This window comes from Phyllostomus discolor, chromosome 11 (assembly GCF_004126475.2).
Source record: "Phyllostomus discolor isolate MPI-MPIP mPhyDis1 chromosome 11, mPhyDis1.pri.v3, whole genome shotgun sequence".
In the NCBI taxonomy this organism is placed as follows: domain Eukaryota; kingdom Metazoa; phylum Chordata; class Mammalia; order Chiroptera; family Phyllostomidae; genus Phyllostomus; species Phyllostomus discolor.
The window spans coordinates 5,592,040-5,613,130 of record NC_040913.2 but is presented as its reverse complement, the minus strand read 5'-3'; the positions used below and the strand labels follow the sequence as shown (position 1 = coordinate 5,613,130).

Below are 21,091 nucleotides of genomic sequence, written 5' to 3'. Positions count from 1 at the left end.
ATACTAAATAAAACCGATTTTCCACCAACTGATGACTGGATAAATTGTTACAGAGCCATATAATTGACTACGTACTATTCAGCAATAAAAAGGCAAAAATACAGAGGAATGCAATAACTGGACAAGTCATGAAAAATGGATTACATTTAAGCCAGATATGAAAGACTACAATCCTTACGATTCCATTTACGTGAAATTCTAGAAAAGGCAAAATTATAGTGACAAAAAGCAGACCAGTGGTTCTTAGGGGCCAAGAAGTTGGAGAAATGAATGCAAAGCGGCCAGAGGAAACTTTTTAGATGATGAAAATATTCTCTATATGATTGTGGTTACAACTGTACTTGAAACTCATCAAATTGCATATTTAAAAATGTTTATGGTGCAACATAAATATGGTTAATTATATGTAGCTAAATAAAGGAACTTCAAAGAGAAGAAGGAAGGAAGGAAATTGCTATTTAGTGCCCAAGTCAGTTTTTGAACAAGGTTCTTAATATGTTAAGAAAGTATTTGTTAATTTATAAAATATTTTTAAAATTAGGAATGTTGAATTGTGTCAAATATCTTTTTACTATTTGATGATTATTTTATCTTTTTTTGACCTCTTAATTAAATTTTGAACACAGGTTTCCTAATGTTGAATTGTATTTGCACTCCTTGGATAAACTTCACTTGAATTGTGCTACACCATTCTTTTAATATTTTGTTTATTTGTTTTTGCAAATACTTTATTTGAGATTTTTGCATTCATATTTATGTGTGACCCCTCTCTCTCTCTATTTACCGTATTTTTGTTGGATTTTAGAGTCAATTTTTCTGATTTCATAAAGAGAATTTGGAAACTTTCTTTGTACTCTGGAAAAGTTTAGGTGGGAAGATAATTATTTGTTCTGTCAGGGTTTAAAAGAATTCACTTGTGAAATTATATGGTCCTGAAGTGTTTTTTGTTTGCTTGTTTGTTTGTTTGTTTGTTCGTTCCTCTCTGATAACATACTCAACTTCAGGTTTTAAAATTTCATTTGAATGTTCATGTTCTCTCAACACCCATTGAATCAAGTTTTCGTGTTCGTTTGCCCAGGGCTCTGTAACGTGCCTTTGATGGGAACCACACCTGCCAGTCTGTTCCACGTGGGATCCTAGTGGGCTGCCCTGTGCAGGGGGTGAGGGAACCCCACATACACTGACCTATAAAGTCAGACGTAATCATGAGCCACTTAACCGAACAGTAGTGTGTGGAAAGAGAAAAGGGCCCCTTCTGACCCCTGGTTCTTTTGGTTGGTGGAATAATCAAATCAACGTGAGACGGAATGACGAGGGAAAATCAAATGTAATTTTGCGCACGCGGGAATCCCACAGACATGAGAGAGTCAGAGATCCCACACAGCCCAGAGATTCGCAGACAAAAGGGGAGCATGAGGTGCATGACATCCCGAACTAGGGTGAGGGGGGGCTCCTCGGGGCTTCAGGAGCTGGCGGCAGGGAGAGCACATGCTCAGTAATTGGTCGTTTTCCCTGCCACACAGACGGGTCAGGAAGGGCTGTTTCTGAAGACCGGTGGGGGCCAGAGAGGAGGTCTCGGCAGCGGCAGATACCAGAGCCCTTGGGGCTAGTCCTGCCCCGTGGAATCAGCCCCCACACAGCAGCTAGAATGCTGTGCTTGTGGCTGAAACACAGTGAGCAGCCTGAGGTTCAGCCCCACCCACTGACATGCCAACAGCAGTCAAGGCTCAGCTACAACAGGAAGGCACCCAACCCAACGAGGGACACTCCTGAAGCACCCAGCTCAGGTGACCAGGGAGATGGCACCTCTGAGACCCACAGAACACCTGCTGCATAAGGCTGCCCTGCCAAGACTGGGAGATGTAGCAGACCTAACTAAGACATAAAAGAAAACACGGAGCCCTGGCTGGTGTGGCTCAGTGGACTGAGCGCTGGCCTGCAAATCAAAGGGTCATCAGTTTGATTCCCAGTCAGGGCACATGCCTGGGTTGCGGTCCAGGTCCCCAGTAGGGGGTATGTGAGAGGCAACCACACATTGATGTTTTCCTTTCTCCCTCCCTTCCCCTCTCTAAAAAATAAAGAAATAAAGTTTTTAAAAAGAAAGAAAGAAAGAAACACAGAGAGACAGCCTAAAGGGGGAGACGAAGGAACGTGTCCCACATAAGAGAACAGAACAAAAAAAAAGCCAGAAAAAACTGAATGAAATGCAGGCAGGCAATCCACCGAACACAGAATTCAAAACGCTGGTTGTAAGGATTCTCAAGGAACTTAGAACCTCAACAAAGATACAGTAAACATAAAAAGGACACAAAATAGTAAAAAATAAACCAGTTGGCAATGAAGAACACAATAACTGAAATGAGTACGCTGTATTATGATAACTCTGTTCGGGGCCAGGTGGGTACCGGAAGCATTGGGAAGACCACTCTATAAAGTGCATGATTTTTCTAACCATTTTGCTGAACATCTAAGCTAATGCATAATAATATGGAGGTAAACTGTAATTGAAAAAATACATAAAATTAAAAATGAATACTCAAGAAGGAATCCAGAGCAGATTAGATGAAGCAGAGGACCAAATCAGTGATTTGGAAGACAGGGTAGCAGCAAACACTCAGTGATACAAGAAATGCTGAGGGGACTTCTTTAAGAAGGGGGGAGAGAACATGATTATAAATAATAAAACGGCAATAACTCCATACCTACCAATACTTGCTTTGAATGTAAATAGAGTACGTGCTCCAACTAAAGACCCAGGGGAGCCGAGTGGGAAGAGAACAAGACCCACACACGTGGTATTTACAAGAGACCCACTTCAGATGGAGAGACACACAAAGACTGAAAGTAAAGGGATGGAAAAAGACATTTCATGCAAAAGGAAATGAAATAAAGAGCTGGGGAACAATACTTATATCAGACAGACTGGACTTTATAACCAAGGCTGGAATAACAGACAGAGAAGGACATTGCATAATGACACAGGGCTCAATACAACAAGAGGGTGTAACCCTTGTAAACATTTATGCACCCAACATAGGAGCCCCTACATACATAAATAAGACATTGATAAGCATAAAGGGAGAGACGGACAGTAATAAAGTTACAGTAGCAGACTTTAACACCCTACTATGTCCTCAACGGATAGATCTTCCAGACAGAAAATCAAAAAGGAGACAGTGGCCTTAAATGACACAGTAGACCAGATGCATTTCATCGATATTTTTAGAGCATCTCACACCACAGCAGCAGAATATGGATTCAAGTGCTCATGTAACCAGCATTATTTATAATAGCTGACATATGGATGCCACCTAACTGCCCATCAGTGGATGGTTAGGTAGAGATGTGTGGAATATTACTTGGCCAAAGAAAGAATGAAATCTTACCATTTGTGATAAATGGATGGACCTAGAGGGTATTATGCTAAGTCAGATAACTCAGACAGAGAAAGACAAATACCATATGATTTCACTTACATGTGGAATCTAAAGAACAAAATAAATGAACGAACAAAAGAGAAACAGACTCATACAGAGAACAAACTGACAATGGCCAGATGGGAGGGGGCTTGGGGGACTAGGTGAAAAAGATGAAGGGATTAAGAAGTACAAATTTATGGTTCCAAAATAGTCATGGGGATGTAAAGTACAATGGAAGGAAAATAGTATTATAATAACTTACATGTATGGTGCTAAATAGGTACTAGACTTACCAGGGGGATCGCTTCGTGAATTATGTGAATGTCTAACCATACTGCTACACACCTGAAACTAATATAGTATTACATAACTTGTAATTTTTAAAAAATTTAAAGAGTGAGGTAAGGGAAGTAAGTCATTTTTTAGGTCTTGAGGTCAGCTTTGGGGTCCTTCAGCTTGGCTGCATCAGGATGTGGCTGGGGGTCTTTCAGCTTTAGGGCTCGGGAGCTGAAATACAACTCAGGCCACGATGTTATCTTGAGCCTAACAAAGCACACATCTCGTGTCCGGGAATGGCCGCTGTTTCTTGCCGCCTCGGGGAAAGGGCTGCGGCTTACAGGGCGTGCTGTGAAGACACGGAACAGAGTGCTCAGGCTACAGGTTAAGTCAAAAACACACTAAATCGGGCTCTGAGTTTCCATTCCACCTGTGTAAGAACAATTCAGGCCATAAATATTCATTTGGGGAAAAAATACCATTTACAATCTCCTGGCTGGCATAGCTCAGTGGATTGAGCGCGGGCTGCGAACCAAAGTGTTGCATGTTCGATTCCCAGCCAGGGCACATGCCTGGGTTGCAGGCCATGACCCCCAGCAACCGCACATTGATGTTTCTCTCTCTCTTTCTCCCTCTCTTCCCTCTCTAAAAATAAATAAATAAATCTTTTAAAAAATACCATTTACAACCTTTACCGAACATGGTAACATGCTGGGAACTGACAAGAAAACGGCACAGATATGCAGAAATAATGCACAATAAGGAAGTCCAAGGTACGGTGTGGGGTCCGTCACAGTCCCTTGTAAGGTCTGGGTTTGTGCCCCAGCTGGGCGAAGGTGGAGTGGGCGTCTCTGCTGACCGTTGGCGAACTACCGCCAGGGGGCGCTCCCAGCACAGATGCACGTTCCTGAAGCCTCGGGCCCGCGCGCTCCCTAGAGCGCCCACCTGCCGCTCCCTCCTCTCCCGCCGCCAGGGGGCGCCGCAGGCCGCCCCGCGTTCTCGAGCTGCCCGCGAGCGGCGGCGCGGACGAGCGGCTGGGACCCGCCAGGCCGAGACCATGGACCGATTCGTGTGGACCAGCGGCCTCCTGGAGATCAACGAGACCCTGGTGATCCAGCAGCGCGGGGTGCGCATCTACGATGGCGAGGAGAAGGTAGGACCGCCCCGCGCGGCCGGCCGGGCCCTGCGCTCCCCGCCCCCGGCGCGCAGTCGGGCTGGCCTGCGGGGCCTCCCCGGCGCCGTCCGCGCCCGCGCAGCGCTGCGCCCTGGCTTGGACGCCCGCCCGGTTCCCAGCGGGCGCGGACCGTGGCCGCTCCCCTCCGCCCCCCGACAACCTCCCTCGGGTGGCCCAGCCTGCGTGGACCGAGAGGGGCGCCGCGGTACGCGTTCGCGGCGCGATCGCGGAGGCCCCCACGTTGGGTGGTCTCGGCATCTGAGACCCGGATCCGGGCGGAGCGCCCGCGCGGGCCGGCCCCGCCTTTGTTGGGACGCGGCCGCGGTCCCGTCCCCGAACCCCGAGCTGTGGGTCCTTCCGGCGCCGCCCGGGATCAGGCGCGGCCTGGCGGGTCGGTAGACCGATCGCTTGAACGGATTTCTGAAAAGAGGTGCCAGTGCCTCTTCGAAACGCCTAAATGCTAAAGGCTTTTTTTTTTTTTTTTTTTTTTTTTTGTAATTACTTTAGAAAGGACTTTTGTTTTTTGTGAAGAGCTGTAGTAGGCGGTGCCTTGTCCGAGCACAGCCTCTGGAGATGGGTTAACCAATAGACAAATATTTGCTGGAAGGAAAGGTTCTGCGGAGACTTCCATCAGACGGCCAACTGCCGTCCTCTCCTGGAAGAAATGTATAAATTGGAAATAGAAAGAGATGTAAACACCCGTTTTTAGTTTCCTGAAGTTTCACTTGCTATTTCTCCTTCCTCGTTCTCTTAACGAACTTCCTTCTATACCTTTGCATACCTCCCGTAGCTGTGCCCGGTCGGCGGAGGCCTCCCGCTGCCCGGGGAATGGAGGGGGCAGGGGGTCCAGGTGCTTGCGTTCCTTAGGGCGTTTTCTGTTTTTCTTTTATTATTTTTACTGTATTTTTTTAAAATATTTTATTTATTTATTTTTAGAGAGGGAAGGGAGGGAGATAGAGAGAGAGAGAGAGAGAAACATCAATGTGCGGTTGCTGGGGGTTATGGCCTGCAACCCAGGCATGTACCCTGGCTGGGAATCGAACCTGGGACACTTTGGTTTGCAGCCCACGCTCAATCCACTGAGCTACGCCAGCCAGGGCTTTACTGTATTTTTTTCCATTTATCCCCCATATACCCACTCCCAGATCCCCTCCCCTCCCCTCCCCTCCCCTCCCCTCCCCGTTGTCTGAGTCCATGAGTCCTTTTTTTTGCTCCATCCCCCTACCCGACCCCCACCCCTCCCCCACCCCAAACCCCTCCCCCACAACTGTCACTCTGCTCTCCATTTATGAGTCTGTCTCTATTTTCCTTGTTAGTTCAGTTTGTTCATCAGATTCCACCAATGAGCGAAACCATACGGTGTTTGTCTTTCTCTGATGTGGCCTATTTCACTTGGCATAATGTCTCCATTATCGAGCCAAGGTCTTTTTTCTTAAGGCATTTGCCTGGGTTTAGACGTTTGCCGCCTCAGCACTTTTATGAACTTGGTCTCACATTTGGGTGTGCACCTTTTGGTTGGAGTGACTGGTAGATGGTTTTGTTTTTTAAAGCAAGGTGGCACCTTTGGGACTGTTGTAAACGAGATGCCCCAGCGTGATGCACCTGCCCACCCTCAGTGGGTGTGATGAGGCCCCGCGCTCAGAACAGAACCCAGACCAGGGCAGACACGCCCTTCTGGGAGGCATGCGTTTGCAGCCCTCCGCTGTTCTGTCTAATCCCAGCATGCAGATTAGGAACACCCGGCCGACACCTACTGTAACTCTGATGTATTTAGAACAATAAAAAATCAAAACCATCAGTACCGGTGTATGAAAAACCATTGTTAAGCCAGCAAATTCTGGTTTTCCCTTCACACTTTTGGCTTCTTGTTTTAGCAGACAAGTAGATGTAGGTATCGGAGGGTTAAGAAAGTTAGTTGAGACCCTTTGATCTAGTCAAGAATTCTCTTACCCCTTGTGAGCACTGGGGGTGGGGAGGGTGGGGCATGGGTGTCTTGAAGTTAAAGCGGAGCTCTAAAATGAGCCAGGGCACCAGGTGGTTCCCGGGCTGGGAATAGTCACCCGCTGGGCTGTTGCTAGTATGACTGAGGGCCCAGCTGGAAAAAGTCCCGTGTCCTGCCTTCCAGACCTTGGTGGCTGAAGATTCTCAGAAGCTGCCTGTTAGCCACCAGACCTGATCTAGTTCCCTCTAAAAATCTCCCACTGGCTCCGAGGATCAGTAGCCTTCAGGGCTGTGCCTCCCAACAGGTGTCCCAGGCAGGTGCGCACCCGGCTGTCTAGGAGACCAGCGGGATGCTCTTGGAGTGTCCTTACTCACCCTTGTGTCTTCTGTCTCGTTGTGGGTGTGCAAAACATTTTTAACCAAAATCCGGAATAATTAGAGCACCTGTTCAGTGCAAGGAGCTCCACATCCGCTCTCATTTAATCCTCTCAATGGGCACACAAAGTGAGTCTTTCACTGAAGGAGAAAGTAACTCTCGGAGGGAAAGCGACTTGCCTGAGACCCGCGGTTATCAGGAGACGCTGGAGTTCAGTCTCCATCGACCAGACTCCCAGTGCCTGTGCTTTGCACACTGCAACACCGCACTTCAGAAATACACCGTCACGCGCGCCAGCTGCTTTCTGTGACGTCTGATGCAGCCAACCGTCCTGAGGATGAGCACACTGAGACCCTCAGCTGGTCTGTGAGAAAGCTGGCCCGTCCCAGGGCAGGCAGCCGGTAACCGGTGGAGCTACGACGGATGCGCTCTCCCCACCAACCAGGTGCCTCCGGTGGGTCAATCCGGGCTTGCGCACTGATGCAGTCACAGTTTTCCAGGGCCCTTTAAGACTGGGTAATTTGTTGTTTCCGTGAGCAATGTAGGTGGGCTGTTTGTTTCCATTCACAGAAGCTTCTGTAGTCTCAGCTAAGTAGTCTCAGCTAATTTTTTTGTTTTAATCCTCATTCACGGATATTGATTTTTAGAGAGAGAGAGAGAGAGATTGGTTGCATCCCATACACACCTCAACTGGGGATCGAACTTGCAACATTTTGGTGTATGGGACAGCACCCTAAACAACTGAACCGCCTGGCCAGGACCATAACCTCAACTAATGTAAAAAGTACTTTAAGAAGATCTATAGCATGTAAAGTGGCAAGTTGGCCGCATATACTAGAAGGTTTAGGAAATATTTTTAGTAATTAGAAAGCAGCTACATGTCCTTGTGTCTAGCTGTTTCACATTAGGAATTTGCCCTTGGGAAATAATCAGAAATACATAAAAGTATAGTGAATGAGGTTGCTCATCACAGCGATATTATGCGACATGTTACACACACAGGAAAACTGGAAGTAATCCGAATGTCCACTGCAGGGATTGGTTAATTAACTATGACATGTCCTTGTCAGCATGAGGGATTTGCTAATGATAGGCTGCTAAGTGAAAAAAGCATGTTAAACTATAAATGTGGCCTCATTTTATTTAAAGATTATACACACGCACCACACACATATATATAAGGTCTGTCTAGAAGGTATCCAGCCACGTAGTATGAAAAATAGATTGAAAATTTATTGAAAAAGACACAAGATACAAGAAACATTGTACACAGGACAATGACGCCTCAGTCCCCTTCAAAGTAGGCACCTTGGGACCTCACACAGTTCTCCCAGTCGCCATCAGCTGCCCCATTGTGTTTTCCTGAATCTCATGGACAGTCTGAAATCTCTTCCCTTTCAGAGGTGATTTTAGTTTTGGGAAAAGCTGGAAGTCGCAGGGCACCAAATCTGGGCTGTAGGGAGCTGAGTCACATGTAATTTGATGTTTTGCCAAAAAACTCTATGGGAGACGTGATGCATGAGTGGGCATGTTGTGGCGATGAAGCTGCCAGTTGCCAGCTGCCCATAGCTGCGGCCTTCTGAATCATGCGGGTAGTTTCCACGGAGGAATGTTCGAGCTTAAGCAAAATTTGATGCGTATTCCTTGCTCTACTTAGTCAGTTTGAATGCAACAGCCACACAGTACACGTGCTCACTCAACAGCCTCTGCCACCCCCACTGACTAGTACAGTGAAGTCATCATTGTTCACATGTGCATTCCAGTCCACTCTCCTTGGCCGCCAGGTTACATGGATGTTCTCGTTATATTAACCATGGCTGGGCTTTTTCTGGATAGAACTGGTGCACATCACAAATGCGTGCTGCGTTTGCATAAGATGATCGAGTGCTTTCATTTTCTTTTGTAGCTTTAAAAAATACTTTCCAGATTTTCAATAGTATGCTATTAACAGGAAAAAATGCTAAATAAAGAAAATAAAACAGAGGATGATAACTGGTAAAGGAAAAAATACGTTAAAAATGAAAAAATCTTTAAAAAACAAAACGAAACAGAGTATGAGTGTATTCATCATATGCCTAAGCGAGACCAGCATTTAAGTAGCTCACATCTTCCTGGTGGTAGAAGCGGACCAGCCTGAACTCGTCGATAGGGTTCCGCCCACAGGCCCTGGGAATCCCTGGAGGGCACTGTTGCACAATTTCTGCACTTAGAGCAGCAACGTTTCACGTCTTTACGTTTGCACCCTGTTCATTGACCTTGCAGCGGAACACGCCCTGGCTTCAGCTTCAAGTTCACAGCCTTCCGTGCGGCTTTCAGTAAAATAAGGTGCGGTTTCTTCATCGGGCTGTCACGCTCCGATGCAGCCTCGCGTGCTCCTGAGTCGATAAAACATTTGATGTTGGAAAAGGGAAATCTTGTGATTTTAAGAATATCTTAAGCTCAGTTACTTGGTTTTACACACACAAGATCAACCCAAACCTTTGAAGCCACTCGGAACTCGGCGACAGCAGCACGTACGTTTCACTTCCGGTTCACAGGACGATGTGGGATTCGCAGAGTCTTTCCTCCGTGCTGTCGCGTGATCGCTCCCAGAGCGTGTTTAAATTACGTTGTTTCACGGGTCTCTCACCATTAAAGTTTATTAACCGTATCAGTTGATACTTACTAATATTAAGATATTGGTAATGCTCAGGGGAGAATGGGAAGGGTTTACAGGAACAAATTTAAAGGACACATGGACAAAAACAAGGGGGAGGGTGGTAATGGGAGGGAAGAGGGGAGGGTTGGGTGGGTGGGCTGGAATGGGAGTAAAAGGGGGAAAACTGTACTTGAACAACGATTAAAATTTTTAAAAAAGTTTCTTTACCCTGGCTGGCGTAGCTCAGTGGATTGAGCGCGGGCTGCGAACCAAAGTGTCGCAGGTTCGATTCCCAGCCAGGGTACATGCCTGGGTTGCAGGCCATAACCCCCAGCAACCGCACATTAATGTTTCTCTCTCTCTCTCTTTCTCCCTCCCTTCCCTCTCTAAAAATAAATAAATATTTTTTAAAAGTTTATGTTTAAAAAAATAAATAAAGCTAAATGTCAGAATCTCAAAAAAAAAAGATATTGGTAATTCCGTCATACCTTACTTTTAAAAACTAATTTATTAAATTTCATGTCAGAAGTGCTTTTTTTTATTACGCAAGGACTTTTTGGATAAAAGAATGTTTCTGCACATGTTTGATTTAACAAGATGAATTAATACACATTTCGGAGTTACTCGACGTTACATGTCGATGGACATTTAAATTCCTTCCTCCCTTTTGCCTCTGACGAGCAGCAGCGCATGACACCGTAGCATGTCATTGCACACACATGTGAACTCATCTGCGGGGTAGATTCCCAGAAGCGCAGTCGCTGGAGTAAAGGATACGCGTGTTCGTATGGGTTTTAAAGCGCCTGCCTCCATGAAGGTGGGCCTTCAGCTCCCCCCACAGTTCCCCGGCACAGTGTCGTGGAACTTCCGGAGCCCGGCCAATCTCACGGATGCAAGGGGCGTCTCTGACGGCCCCTTGATCCGTCTTTTTCTTACCAGCAGGCGGGGCATCTGCTAACGTGTGGTTTGTCTTCCCTTTTCTGTGGACCTCCCGTTAGTGATAGCCTTTGCCTCTTTCTCTAATGGATTACCAGCTATTTTCCTGCTGATGTGTAGGAGTGTTTCATGTTTTAAGGAAACCAGCCCTTGGTCTCTGATGTGGGTCACAGTTATTTTTCCCAGCCTGTTGTCTCTGCCCTTGGGGGTTTGGCCATGGAGGATTTGTGGGCATCCATGTTGGATTTATCAGGCTTTTCCTCTAATGCTAGTTGCTTTAATGTTTTTCTTAGAAAGAACTTCTCCACTCAGAGTATTTTAAAAATTCTCTCATGAGTTTTGGAGTGCTTTTATAGTTTTATCCTTTTGAAAAGGTTTCATGTATTTGTTTTTAGAGAAAGGGGAAGGGAGGGAGAAAGAGGGGGGAGAAACATCGATGTGAGAGAGAAACATCGATGGGTTGCCTCTCATATATGCCCTGACCAGGGATCAAACCTACAACCCAGCCTCGAGCCCTGACCAGGAATTGAACCCACAACCTTACGCTTTGTGGTATGATGCCCAACCAGCTGAGCCACACTGGTCAGGGCTAATTCTGTCTTTTTTCAAACTCAGATAATTGTTCCGTCTAGACTTTGTTTCAGTGCGGTGTGCTGGGTATGAACCCAACTTCCCGTTTATTGTTTTTTCCTGCTGGGGGACCCTGTCATCCCAGCACCAGGTTGAATCTCCGTTCACACTTACTTTGTGTTTGTGTCTGTTTGTGGATTTCCTTAGTATCTAAAAATTATTTTAAAAAATTATGTGAGTGTTATACACAAATTCAATCGCACGGGGAAAATTCAGTCAATCGTCAAGTTTTAGAAGGGCCCTTCGCTTCTCCCCATTCCTTCACCTTCTTCTGGGATCGCCATCGCTAACCGATCACCGAGTGTTCCGCGTGGAGCTTTCCCTCCGACTTACGTGTGTGTGTGCCTGTAGTTCGGGGAATGTGGAGACTGTATCTGTCTGTGTACGTGTATCCATCTGTCTGCTTGTGTACCTGCCACGGGTGGTACGCTGTAAGCTGCCTCCTCCCCGCCCCGCCCCCCGCAACGCTGCGTCGTGGAGTCCCGGGGCAGTGCACGGTGATGCGCGGCCTCCCCATCCGTTCTCCCCGCGCGGAGTCCCGGCTGTGGACTGTGGAGGCGGCACACTCCACTCCGCGGCTCCAGGTCCCCCGTTGTCGCGCGCCCAGGCTGTCTGCAGCATTTCCCCCATTTTAGCAAGGCTGTACGTAAAACTGACCAAGTGTGTAGCATCGCTTCTCTTTCATTTGCGATAAGCCTCCTACCAGAATATTTACTTACGACTAGTTTACTGCTGTGTGGTTTCTGAGGAAGAAAAACTGGAGCACACAGAGTGATACGTTATTAATATTTTGTGACGATCTTGCCTTTCCAGATAAAATTCGACGCTGGGACCCTCCTTCTTAGTACGCACCGGCTGATTTGGAGAGATCAGAAAAATCATGTAAGATCCAGTTTTTCATATCTCTTTCTGGGTTTTAAGTCACTGGAGCTTTTCTTTCCTACTGTCCCTTTCTGGCAAAACTACGTATACGTAGATGCAACGAGCTTTCGGCTCCAGAATGTCGTCAGAGCGTGTGTGCGCCCGCGGCCTCCCCGAATGGAGCGCAGATGGAGGGGCAGGTGCGGTCCCTCATTCCGCTCCGGAGAGGCCCGCGGTCACCGAATCAAGACTCCCCTTGACTCCGGCTTTGTGAGCCCCAGTCGGATCCCGCGCGCGAGCGCGGTGCCTGGCGTTCCACGTGTAATGGGAAGTTCTCCTGCCGGTGGGCAGGGGCCCTTGGAAAGACTCGTTCCTCCCCCGCACCGCCCGTTCTTATGGTTGCTGTCGAGAAGGAGGGGGACAGGTCTGCTGGGAAGGGCGCGCTTTTACATGGACAGTGAAAGAAGGGTCTCGAGGTCCCTCGGCAAGAGGGGAAACCCCTGTTTTTTTTTCATTTCTAGCAAGAGAGAGCAAGTTATGTGTACGGAGCGGATAGCTTTATCCCCAAGAGCTTTAACCAGAAAGTGTGTGTATGTGTCTGAGAATAAACTTCAGTATCACCAGTAAAATAACCAATCTCCTTTAGGTTGTTTGTATAATACTGTCCCCCATGAAATTTTAATTCCACAGATAATCGGTGCCAGGGGTGCTCCAACCCGCAGCCCGCGGGCCCCACGTGGCCCAGGATGGCTATGAATGGGGCCCAACACAAAGTCACAAATTTACTTAAAACCTCTTTTTCTGCTCATCAGTTCTCATTAGTGTTTGTGTATTCAGTGTGTGGCCCGAGACAACTCTTCTTCCAGGGCGGCCCAGAGACCCCAAAAGGCCGGGCACCCCTGCTGACTGTACTGAGGTTCTTTGAAAGGTCACTAGCCATGGCAAAATATAAGCCTCTTTTCGCTCCTCAAGAGCTAATTTTTTGTCCCCTTATTGATGATATTTCTGTTGTTGATAATGCATGCCCTAGAACTATTAATGTCCTCTAATTCTTTTAAAAGAAATACACTTTCAGGAAAGAACTCTTTTTGGGGGGATAGATATCTTTAAACTGTATGTTTAAAAAAAGCTGTCTTAAGTTAATCTTAGTATAATTTTTTATTCTATAAAGAGACTAATTTAGAAATTTTTAAACCAGCCATTGAATACTAATCATATATAATAATTTTTTAAAATTTAAACATTCACTGATAAAGGAAAGGAAAATTATAAAGAAGAAAAATTGATTAACACTCCTTAAAGCTGTTTCGATTTACCTGCTCTATCTTTTCTTTTTCATATAAGATATATTATATGTAAAAAGTCGTACACGAATACTACTTTAAAAAGATGTGCCCACTGCAGTCCGTGGCAGTCACAGCTGTTTCTAAACCTCTTAGTTCTTCCACTGAGATGCTACCGCAGTGCTGCTTTCGACCCGTTTCTCCTTAAGTTTACTTAAGGAAGAAAGTAACCCGTGACTTTCACCGTTTTCATGATTGAGTAGCGGGAAGGTCCGGGCCCCGTGGGAAGTGCCGTGAAACGGGCCGCCCGAGCGGCCCCCTGACCCGCGGCTTCTGCCCGTCTCCCCGCAGGAGTGCTGCATGGCCGTCCCGCTGGCGCAGGTCGTGTTCATCGAAGAGCAGGCGGCGGGCATCGGGAAGAGGTAAGGTCCGCCCTCGACGCTCTGTCCGCAACGTGCATTTATTTCCCTGCGCGCGGTCGCCATCGGTTTGGTCGCTGTGTGGCTGTGCCCTGGCTGCGTGTGTGGACGTGAGTCTCACGGTCGTGTTTGGGGGCGTTAGAAGTCGCAGTCCTGGGCTGCGGCGGGGGGGGTCCCCCTAAGAAGGTCTTGTCCCGCCTCACACTCCCGGACAAATGAAGGTCCTTCCTCAAGCATGATGCAGTCGGGTACTGAGGTTTGCTGTGGTGTCCTTGGGTTGTCATAAAGAAATGTGGTCCAGCTGTCACTGTATGTATTTCCACAGGCCTTCGATTTTAAATGTCTGCGTGTCTTATCACTTTGTATTTAAAATCGGAGTTGGGAAGAGGAACGGGCGTTGCTCCTATTTCTAGTTGATCATTAAGCTTCTCCACTGGGACAATTATAAGTGATAGGAGCACTGTTTACAGCTGGACCGGGGCAAGCCTGAAACAGGACTGTCACGGGCAGACCAGGAGATGTGTCCACCCTTGTTTAAAACCACGAGTTAAAATGTTTCTGCTGCTCTGGCTGGCGTAGCTCAATGGATTGAGTGTGGGCTGTGAACCAAAGCATCGCAGGTTCAATTCCCAGTCAGGGCACATGCCCGGGTTGCAGCCCATAACCCCCAGCAACCGCACATTGATGTTTCTCTCTATCTCTCTTTCTCCCTCCCTTCCCTCTCTAAAAATAAAAGAAATAAAATCTAAAAAAAATGTTTCTGCTTATTCAAGTGTGCCGAAAATTCCGGCTTTATGTTTTAAGTGCGTGTAACTGAGGCCAACTTAGGAACAAATATTGCCGATAAGGAATTTTTTCCCACACGGGCCCATTGTTAGCTCTAGCACAGCTGGATACTTCAGTGGGTGTTAAGTGTGTTGAACTTCCCTGGAAAGGCAGTGCCTGCCTTAATTGTAATGTTACAGCTGGCCTGAAATATTGCTTATTGACATAATGGCAACTAAGCAATGTTTTTTTTTTAATATTTTATTTATTTATTTTTGGAGAGGGAAGGGAGGGAGATAGAGAGAGAGACATCAATGTGCGGTTGCTGGGGGTTATGTCCTGCAACCCAGGAATATACCCTGGCTGGGAATAGAACCTGCGACACTTTGGTTCGCAACCCCATGCTCAATCCACTGAGCTATGCCAGCCAGGGTGCAACTAAGCAATGTTTTAAAAAAATTAGTAAGGTATATATTTTCAGAGTAGGTTATTTCTCTAATTTATATTTTGTCCCTTGTCACTTTTTCCCGTCGTATGTGTTCTTTTTTACATTTTGTTTTATTTTTTTATTGAGGTATAATTGACACACATTATATTAGTCTCAGGTGTATAATATTCAATAAGTAGAAGTTCCACAAAGTAAAACTGTAAGGATGTTGCAAATCATTTGAATTTTCCTCTGCTGTGTTCCAAGGAAATCCAAAGTATAGCAAATGTATTCAAAATAGTAACTTTCATCGTAGTGTCTTGTTCTGGAGCATCTTCGGTGAGGAGAGATTTGGTAATTTGCCAGATTAACCTTCCTCGAAGATTCTCTCTAGTTCCCGGCTCCCCTCACCTGCAGACATTGACTGTGGTTCATTGACGTAAAGATGGAAGTAATATAGTTTCCCCTTTTAACGTCTCTGAACCCGAGATGCTTCTTCGATTTGGTCGACCTCAAACTTGATGAAACATAGATTGAACAGCCCAAGATACCAGTGTGTGAGAAAATGGGCGTGGGTCTTTAATGCTGACTTTGGGGTTTTCAAACTTCATGTTGTGTCGTAATATTTTAGCTTTTCATTGGGCTTCCTTTGACGAAAACCTGATTGGAAGGCTCAGCATTTTCAGTTTTGAAGATGATATCATGCTGTTGCCCACTCTCCCTCTCCACATTGCCATGGTCCCGTTGCTCCACCTGCTTGGCAGCTCCCTGCACGCAGCCCTGTGAGCTCGCTTGCACGCTCCTCTGCTCACAGCGCGTACGCTACACCACAAACACTAGATGAAGAGTCCTCACAAACCAGTCCCAGTTCACCAAACCAAACACTGGGGGCCTTCAGGAGGCCCCGCACCTGGTATTTCAATTTTGCAGTGATATTTAGGTAGCCACATGGTCCTAAATGAAGGAAAGCTGAGTGATGGGTGAATCTGTAGTGTGGCCATTAAAAAAAAAAAAGCCCTGGCTAGTGTGGCTCAGTGGATTGAATGTGGACCTGGGAACCAACGGGTTGCTGGTTCGATTCCCAGTCAGGGCACATGCCTGGGTTTCAGGCCAGGTCCCCAGTAGGGGGCGTGTGAGAGGCAACCACACAGTGATGTTTCTCTCCCTCTCTCCCTCCCTTCCCCTCTCTAAAAAATAAATAAATAAAATCTTTAAAAATAATAATAATAGAAAATAAAAAAGCTTTAAGCTAGATGTGCAAAATGTTTTGCTAAGTGTTTTGGTTTTGCTGATCTTTATAGAACATTGTTTATTGGGCAAGTTGGGAAAAAAGAGAGGAAAAGAGACATAAAACTGAACAAATATGGAACATTGTTTATCGAGCAAGTTGGGAAAAAAGGAGGAAAAGAGACATGAAACTGAACAAATATGGAACATTGTTTATCGAGCAAGTTGGGAAAAAAGGAGGAAAAGAGACATGAAACTGAACAAATATGGAACATTGTTTATCGAGCAAGTTGGGAAAAAAGGAGGAAAAGAGACATGAAACTGAACAAATATGGGGTATTTTTCGTCGCAGAGAAGACAGTGACAGTCGTAACGATGGTGGCGGTTTATGTTCCTGCAGCAGCCGCGTTTTGCGAATTGTTTTGCTCGTGGGTGTCCTCCTGGGTCATGCTGCTGATCGGGTGGCGTTTCCTCAAAATAACACTACAGAATGTTAGTCTTGGATGGAGTTTTAATGAAATGTCCGCTGGTCCGTTTACACAGATTCGTTTTCACATTTTGTTTTCGTGTGAGGAGGGTAGTGTGCTTTGGCAGAAAGTGCCAGCCCCCTGGTGACCTCTGGGGCGGACTCTGAAGGTGGGGAAACCCCTAATCATAAACCAAAATCATAAACCACCCCCCCCGTTTATTTCCAGCTTATTTCCTAAAACCACATTTTACTGAATCTGTAGACCTGGACACTTGAACTTTTTCACTCATAACTTGTACATTTTAAGTAGAGAGATTTTTGAGAGTTTCATTAGTATCAAATTAATACAAACTTTAAAAGGATCGTTTTCAAAATTTTCTTTTTCTGCATGAGTTTCAAAAGTGACCTGAAATACACGAAAAGTTATGAAAATAGAATTAGTGATTTTAGAAAGGCAACTGAGCACCTCATATCTGCTTTGTTTTAGTGCCAAAATCGTGGTTCACCTGCACCCGGCTCCTGCTAACAAAGAGCCAGGCCCCTTCCAGAGCAGCAGGAACTCCTACATCAAACTCTCCTTCAAGGAGCATGGCCAGATCGAGGTGAGTCTCTCTGTGAATAACACGGACCACAAGTGTGTGCTTGCATATCCGGGGCCTGTCCAGGAGGTGTCCAACCATGTAATGTGAAAAATGGGGTCATTTATTGAAGAAGACACCAGATACAAGAAACATGGTACACAGGACAGTGATGTCTCAGTCCCCTTCAAAGCAGGCACCTTGGGACCTCATTCAGTTCTCCCAGCCGCCATCAGCTGCCCTGTCATGTTTTCCTGAATCTCATCAATGGTCTGAAATCTGTTCCTTTTCAAGGGTGATTTTAGTTTTGGGAAAAGACAGAAGTTACAGGGCACCGAATCTGGGCTATAGGGGGCTGAGTCACGTGGGTGATTGGATGTTTTGCCAAAACCTCTGCATGACATGTGATACATGAGTGGGCACTTTGTTATGATGAAGCTGCCAATCACCAGTTGCCCATAGCTGTGACCTGAATCTGAATAGTTTCCACAGGTGAATGTTGAAGCTTAATGCAAAATTTGATGCAGATTCTTTGCTCTACTCTCTCAGGCATTTTGAATGTGACAGCCACACAGTACTCATGCTCACTCAGTGGCATCTGCCACCCCCACTGACAAGTGCAGTGAAGTCCTCGTTGCTCACACATGCGCATTCCAGCCCACTCTCCTTGGCCCCAGGTTACATCGATGTCATGCAAACCATTCTCAGCATATTAACAATGGCTGGACTTTTTCCGGACAGACCTCGTATTTTTGTTGTTTGTTAATGTGACAGAAGGCAATATTGTTCCTCTGTTGTTGATATGATGAAGGCAGCATACCAGGCTTCCCCACATGTTTACAGTAACGTCTCTGATACCTTAAGTCTGGTCAGTAGAGAACCTGCAGCTTGGGTGACAGTGGGAGCAGAGAGCAGGAGCATGTGAGAGTCACAGGGAGAGAGAGGAGGGAGGCGGAGTCACGCCTATGGGCCTCTGGTCAGGTTTGCAGGGGCGTGGCCAGCCCAGGCGGAGGGACGGAGAATGACGCATTGCTGTGCTGATCGACCTTGGCATCTAAATGCTTTAGCAGACTTAAATGCAGGCAGTCTTTAATCTTTAAACTCTGCACAAGTCACTGAAGCGCTTCTCCCATAGCACAATACTTTATATTTTCTGATTACTGCGTGGCTGCATAAATATTCTCAGACACTTGCAAGCCTGTTTGTCTCCCCTTCGGTATCGCGAGTTATTTACGTTCCCTCTCTCTGCAGCCCGCACCCAGGGCTCTTCCCACGCGGGCACTAGCGCATCAGTCACTAACGCCAGTCAGTTTCCCTGCGGGTGAAAAATACAGTTATTTTTCTGTGTGTGAGCAGAGGCATGTTCTGACCTCAATTTCTGAGTACACATTTTCACGAGACAGATTATTCTCTGCTTCCTGTGTGGATAATGGTTGTGTATTTTCCTTGGCACTGTGTCTGTTTCACTATAGGTTGAAAACAATCCGCAGGATTGTTTAAAGTAAGTCTATTTATTTCATTGTCACTCATCTCTTTGTTGAGAATAGCTCACTTTATGTAGAAGGTCAGTTCCTTCTCTTTCTTTTTGCTTTGTTCTTTCTGAAGTTGGTCCAAGAAAAGAACTTCCTCTGATTTTCTTTGATGTCTCTGAAAATTCTAGGCTTGTTGCAAATGACTGAATAGAGCTTTTAAGTACAGAAATGTGAAGTAAGGATTTTCACGAGGGTGCCACTGCGCTCCCCACCCCCTCCCCACGTGTCTGTGTGTGTGTGTGTGTGACAGTTTTACAGGCGTTTGTCGGAGGAAATGACGCAGAGACGGTGGGAGACCATGCCGGCGCCCCAGTCCTTCCAGGCCAGCCGCGGACCCCAGGTATCGCCGCATTTTCACTGAGAGAGACGATTTTGTGAGGCTAGGATTTTACAGAAATAAAGTAATGATGTTGGGTTAAAGATTAATGTTCACAGAACCTGATTTAGTGTTCTGCCGACAGTCACCACTTAGTGGAACCGAGTGACTGCTTGGTGGAGTAACTCAGAGAAGGTGGAAGGGGGATTCATTCACCCCACTCGGTCGTTCCCTCTCCGTGTGGCCGGGGAGGGGATGGCAGTGCTCTTGGGGGACGTTTGCCAGGCCGGCCTCACGGGACCGCCCACCAGGGATGGATGCTCAAATGTGTGAAAGTAGTTTGTAGAATAGCTACCAAGTACCAGAAGTTTAACTACAATTGTCTGCACATTTGAGACGCTGGTAACTATCTGATATACACATAATTTAAGTTTGCCAGAGAAAAACTGGATAGGAAATGTAATTACTATCCAAAGTGAAGAGTGGAATATGCCGTTATTGATTGCTCAGTGCTTCTTTATAATGACTTGAAGATCATCATATATAGCAAGAAACTGACACATGTTTGGAAAGGAAATGAGATGTATTGTTTGCTGTTTTCTTTGGTTCTGTGTGAGTCCTTTCCCACCATTGAAAACACAATGCGGTGGGTTACAAAAGACTGTGTCCTTCCTATGTAGTGTGTTTTATTTTCTACTTTTTTTTTTTTTTTTAGCCAGGAAGAATAAGGGCTGTTGGAATTGTAGGCATTGAAAGGAAACTGGAAGAAAAAAGAAAAGAAACCGACAAAAACATTTCCGAGGTAACCCCTTACACAAGCCCCAGGCAGCTGCCTTTTCAGCCACTCGTGTTCATTCTTTGGGGTTCAGCTGGGACTAACTCCATTCTGTGGATCTGTGTGTACTTAGTAGTTTGCCTGAAGCTGCGTAGTATTTTACTGCATTGAACAGGTCCACCTCAGGCTGGCGAAAGTTAGCCAAAATGTGTTTTGAAAACTTTTTCCAAAAAGGAATAAAACAGCCATGCCCATTTGTTTTCTGTGCTGGTAGGACATATCATGGGTTGTGGTGTGTAAACTTTCTAGTCTAGCCCTGGCTGGTGTGGCTCAGTGGATTGAATGTGGGCCTGGGAACCAAAGGTTCGATTCCCAGTCAGGGCACAGGCCTGGGTTTCGGGCCAGGTCCCTAGTAGGGGACGTGCGAGAGGCAACCACACACTGATGCCTCCCTCCCTCTCTTTCTCATTCCCTTCCCCTCTTTCTAAAAATAAATAAATAAAATCTTAAAAAACAAACAAACAAAACCTTTCCAGTCTAGATGGAATTCACTGGAGGGTACTCCTCGTGAGTTCAAGGCCCTCTGTGTCGTTATGTGGGACGTTTGGGTAACTTAGTTGAGGGGAAGAATGCTATTCTATGGCCTCTCACCCTGGTCAGATGCCACACAGTCTGATGCTGATGACCACTGGGGACCCGGCACAGAGACGGCTGAGAAAGGAGGCAACCAGGCCATGCCCCGGAGAGCAGCCCTGAGCGGGCACCGTGTGGTCTGCGGGGAAACTCCGGCCCCGGGGTCCTGAGACTAGTCACTCCCTCCACACACACCATCAGTTTTCCTCTGTTAACGTGAAGATGGTGTTGGGTGTTTATGAAATGATTCAGTGAAGTAATTCTTTAGTTTTTGTAACAGTTTGTAAGTGACATTCCTTTGATGAGTGCGGTTCATAGAATTTCGAAGATGTATATCAATCAGAGTTGAAACTGCAGGTAGTCATTGAATTCCCGTATTAGTCAAGGTTCCCCGGAGAAACAGAACCCCAGGAAAT

At 46.3% G+C, this 21,091-nt stretch overlaps 1 protein-coding gene across 1 annotated transcript in view; it reads left to right on the top strand.

Annotated features, from left to right (window-relative positions):
* The first annotated feature begins 4,681 nt into the window (after positions 1 to 4,681).
* The window catches only part of VPS36 (vacuolar protein sorting 36 homolog), a 29,740-nt gene continuing 13,330 nt past the window's right edge, over positions 4,682 to 21,091 (top strand). Inside the window, exons 1-6 of the mRNA XM_028526594.2 lie at positions 4,682 to 4,848; positions 12,204 to 12,272; positions 13,886 to 13,956; positions 17,329 to 17,443; positions 19,202 to 19,291; positions 19,983 to 20,069. Coding sequence (XP_028382395.1) covers positions 4,753 to 4,848; positions 12,204 to 12,272; positions 13,886 to 13,956; positions 17,329 to 17,443; positions 19,202 to 19,291; positions 19,983 to 20,069 — 528 coding nt within the window. The 5' untranslated portion in view covers positions 4,682 to 4,752. The remainder of the gene's footprint in view (positions 4,849 to 12,203; positions 12,273 to 13,885; positions 13,957 to 17,328; positions 17,444 to 19,201; positions 19,292 to 19,982; positions 20,070 to 21,091) is intronic.